The 4,973-nt window shown below is 40.5% G+C and overlaps 1 protein-coding gene across 1 annotated transcript in view; it reads right to left on the bottom strand.

The window, feature by feature from the left end:
- LOC119413585 (nuclear receptor subfamily 5 group A member 2-like) overlaps positions 1–4,973 on the bottom strand; it is a 42,415-nt gene that overhangs the window by 15,597 nt on the left and 21,845 nt on the right. The window contains exon 6 of the mRNA XM_037680642.1: positions 2,170–2,317. Coding sequence (XP_037536570.1) covers positions 2,170–2,317 — 148 coding nt within the window. The remainder of the gene's footprint in view (positions 1–2,169; positions 2,318–4,973) is intronic.

The following is a 4,973-nucleotide window of genomic DNA, read 5'->3' as shown; positions in this document are numbered from 1 at the left end:
TGTTAAAATCAGGTCTCTCTTGTAAATGAGTCCTTGAGGCTCAGTGACACTAACCTGTAGAAATAAAGTTTAAATTAATTTGTCTCTATGTGTCCCTGTGATGGACTGGAGATTAGTCTCGATAGTTTAAAAATATCAATATCTTTTTTTTTTTTTGCGATATAAGTTGAGACTATCTCGATATTAAACTATGTAGTTTTTACACTTGGAAATCCTCCTGCTGTTTTCTTTCTCCATTCGCCGCGCTCCTCCTCCTCCCTCCCTGAACACAAACACACAGCCCCCCCCCCCCCCCCCCCCGTCCCGAGGTGGGGGGGCAGGAGGAGACGTTGAGCAGAAGTAAACAGCAGCTGAGCGTGTGTGAAGCTGCAGCTCCGACAGACCTGACTCTTCCTTGAAGCAAACCACGGTGCAGAGCTCATTTAGCCGTGCTGAGCCTTTTAGAGGAACAGAGAGGAAGTGCAACATTAATAAATCAGCAGTTTATCATATCACTATTGATACAGTCCTTAGAGGCTAACAAGAGCTAACACTTTAGCTGTCTTGTTCCACAGCTGAGACGGGACCATGTCTTAGTGATATGATAAACTACTGATTTATTAATGTTGCACTTCCTCTCTGTTCCTCTAAAAGGCTCAGCACGGCTAAATGAGCTCTGCACCGTGGTTTGCTTCAAGGAAGAGTCAGGTCTGTCGGAGCTGCAGCTTCATGGTTCCAAGTGGAGGCTCACTACCTCAGTTCTCACACACTGACTAGCACGAAGGCGGCGCAGCTGAATGGACTGTACCTATACAGCTCCTTTCTATCTTATCAAGACACTCAAAGCTCTTTACAACAATCTGTGCCTCATTTACCCACTCATACAGCTCTATACTAGATCTGTACAGAGAATAATCAAGAGCTTCATCACATTCATGCACCGATGGGACACACATCAGAGACAATGAGGGGTTCAGTATCTTGCCCATGGACACTTCAGCATGTGACTGCTGGTGGAATCGAACCCCCAACTCTCCCATTGGAGGATGACTGCTCTAGATTCTCAGGCTCAGCTGCCCCCAGCTGAAGAGGATTATTATTTAATATATGTAAATAGATGTCTAAAAATAAACTATTCAGTGTATGTAAATAGTTGATTTTTTAGGCGTTTATTTTGTACAGTTACAGCTGTTAATGAATGTGACTGTGTGACAACTGGGACAAAACTTTGACTCAGAAATATATTTATGTCATTAATTTACGGAAAGAAAAAATATCAAGCTATATATCGTATTTCGCAATTTATCTTAAAATATCGAGATATAAATTCTGGCCCATATCGCCCAGCTCTAGTTGATGCCTTTTAAATGTAGCTTTGGTGGCCATCTTGGATGTTTAATTTAAAATACGTATTTATTGAGCACTGCTCTCAGCTACCACCACACCAAATTTCAGTTTTGAAATTAGCTTTGGTGGCCATCTTGAATTTTTAGATTTAAATTCAGCATCAGTATTGAGCATCACTGTCAGCTACCTGGGTTATCGCAATGTTTCCCTTTTAGCTAAGGTGGCCATCTTCAATTATTAATTTGCATTAGGAATTATAACTCACTCTTGGCTACGCCCAAACCAAATCTCCGCTCAATATCTCAAAACAATAGAATAGAAGAATAGAATAGAAACAGCCTTTATTGTCCCATGGATGGGAAATTCCAGTGTATCAGCAGCAACAGATAAAAAGATAAAAAGATTGAGATGACTGAGTTATGGTCGATTTTGAGTTTTCTGAGGTAGCTGTAGCAGCCATCTTGCTAAAAGTTAATCAGTATTTTGTTCAGAGACCTCTCCATTCTAGGTCATGTGACCTCACTGTGGCAGATGTCAGTTATTTTCAACTAGAAAAATTGTATATTTGCAGATTATGTTACCATGGTAACATGAAATCCCAATAAAAGTAATAGTACACATCACAGTGCTGAGCCGATCGTTTTGATATAACATTTGAGGGGGGGGGGGCACATTGTGGTTTGGGACGCATTAACGTTGAAGGAAGAGCAAGAGCCTTTTCAGTGGATTAAGTGGCTGCCTTCAGGCAGTCCATAATAAATGGCGGTGATGACATCACTCTTGTTTCCAAACTGTTTCTTTGTGGTGGCAGAGTTTGATAAAGCAGGTGTCAGATTTACTCACTGGGGTTAAACAGCAAGAGGAACTTGAGACAGGCAATCTCTCTGCGGTCAACCTGCAGCACCCGCAGCCTCGCTGCCAGCTCCTGACCTCTCTGGACCAGACTGGACAGAGTGGCCTCACCCTGGGACACGATGGACGACAGTTCAATCTGCAACCAAAAGCAAAGAAATGTCACATAATCACTAGTTGCTTATTTTTCCAACATCCTTTTCACCTGAAAGATTCTGTAGAACACCTTGTGTATGACAAAAAACAAAAGCAATATTTAAGAAGAGGACATTTAGAGGAGGTAGATATCTGTTGAAGACTAAAAGCAGAATGCTGATGCCCCCCAGCGCTCAGGGATTTAACAGTAAAAGTTTTTTAAGTTCTTCTGAACTGGAACTGAACGTGTAATGCAAGTTGACCTGATTGTTCCTGGTGCAACGACCCCGGCAGCGCAATGTGACGGATCCTGGAGAAATCAGGGAGCAATTGTATCCACAAATGCAAGGGACAGTTGGAACAACCTACAGCGCCGGGGGAGCCGGGGGGAGCCGGGGGGAGCCGGGGGGAGCCGGGGGGGAGCCAGAGGGAGCCAGGGGGTGGCCAATGGTGGCCTTTGCCACATTGATCTTCAGTCACACCAATATTTTGAGGAAACCATGCTGTTAAGCAATATATTTGATTCTGACATGGCATCACAATTGTTGAAAAGGAAATGTTCTTGCACCAAAATGGAAGTCGGTACCTCATTTATTTTATTATTGTACAACATGCACAGTTGGATGAACAGACAGAAGATATTTCCAATTCCTCGTTTTGCTCTGAGACAGGGGACAATCAAAAAACAGAGAAGGAAATTCTGTATTTACTCTGAAACTAAATGAGGAAAGTGGACCCACAAGTGGGGGCGGCTGTGGCTGAGTGGTTAGAGCAGGCGTCCCCCAATGCAAGAGTTGGGGGTTCAATTTCACCAGTCGTCACATGCTGAAGTGTCCCTGGGCAACACATTGAACCCCTCATTGCCTCAGATGTGTCCCATCAGTGCATGAATGTGATAAAGCTCTGATTAGTCTTTGTAGAGATCTAGTATAGAGCTGTGTGAACAGGTAAATGAGGCACAGACTGTTGTAAAGAGCGTTGAGTGTCTTGATCAGATAGAAAGGTGATACTGTATATGCATATAAGTACAGTCCATTTACCCAGAATCTTTATTACTGAAACTTCAGTTAAAGTGGGTGAATGTTTCAATTTCAATTGTAGGTTTGTATTAAAAAATGTTGTTGTTGTTTTTCTTGCTAACAAACAAGCATGCATTGCCTGATGCTGCTTATGAGCGTGCCTTGGCAGAAATATTCAAAAAGGTCAAGTTTAGGCCTAAAAGCATTTGAAACCAGGAAATATCACAAGAAACAGGAGTCAAAGCATCATCCCCTGGAGCTTGTAAACAATTTCAAATGTAAACGGCTGTAATAGGATGAATTCATTGGGATAGTTAAAAAATGACTAAATTACTCAATAATGTTAATGTTCTTTCAGTAAACCTGTCAGAGTGCACGGTGAAAGATTCAGAGATCCCCTAGTCTCTCATTGTGAAACAGAAACACAGAATCAACCAACCCTGAATTTCCACTGAATCCGATCCCTAAAATACCGTCAGACATTGTTAAATGTGTTTACTGTTTAAATCTTAAACACATTCATGCATTCTGATAAAAAAAATAACTTTCATCTGCTTCAAGGCCCATAAACACATTTGAACATGAGGCCTTCTATATGCTCTACTTTTAGAAATGTGCCTAAAATCATACAAGCAAGCAACAAATAAAATAAAAGACAAATATAAAAAAACAGAGTTTTGGTTCCAAGCTTTGGACCACAGTGCAGTGACCATCAAATACTTTCCTCTGAGCAATATTTGGCTCAGCTGCACATTTACTTTGACTCATTGTCCCCTTGACATATATGCAACAATTTATGGAAAGCACAATCAGCTCAGCTCTCAGCAACACTTCAGCAGCTTGGATCTTATTATTGGAAGTTGAAGAAATAACAAGAAAACACTGTTTCCATAATTAGAACAAAAGGGAAATGTTGCTCCTTTGTTGCAGAAAACTGTTTTTCATTAATCAGTACAGCAACCAGTTGCTGTTTATATTGGGACAGAAAAATCTAAAACCTTTATTTCCAAAATCAAGAGCAGTTTTTTTCTTTTGTTTTTTTGTTTTGACCCTGTCACATCAAGAATAAAGTTAAAAGTACAACAGTAGATAAAATAAAAAAGTACCAGAATGTTATCTAAAAGCTAAAGTTAATATAAAAAAGACAAAAAAAACAAAGCTTGAAGAACACTTAATGTAATTTCTGTTCAGACCATCCAATGGTGCTCAACATGTTCAATATTCAAACCTGTTACAAAAGCAGCTGCTAGAAAAACCTTTAAATATTAAACTGGATTATCATTATGGTTCGTTCTTGTGGCTACAGTAAAACCGTTCCTCCTCACAGAGATATTAGAATAAACAAACATGACTTTGAAACCGTAGAAGGTATGAATATATGTCAGACTTTTATTAAAAAGAAGATCAGGTGTCATGAAGTCTGGTTAGTAGATTACCAGAGTGCGGTCAACAGTTTAGCTGATATAATGAGCTGAAAGTCTGAGTTTTCAGAATCAGTGAAGATTTCTTTAAGCCTTGTTGGGTCACCATGGTAACAGAGACTGAGTCTGAGACTGGTTTAGATCACCATGGTAACAGAGACTGAGTTTGAGGCTGGTTAAATCATCATGGCAACAGGGACTGAGTCTGAGCCTGGTTAAA

The sequence above is a fragment of the Nematolebias whitei genome, chromosome 8, assembly GCF_014905685.2.
Source record: "Nematolebias whitei isolate Nwh7 chromosome 8, NemWhi1, whole genome shotgun sequence".
NCBI classification, from domain to species: Eukaryota; Metazoa; Chordata; class Actinopteri; order Cyprinodontiformes; family Rivulidae; genus Nematolebias; species Nematolebias whitei.
Note: the sequence above shows the minus strand (reverse complement) of the source record. Positions and strands in the feature narration are given on the sequence as shown.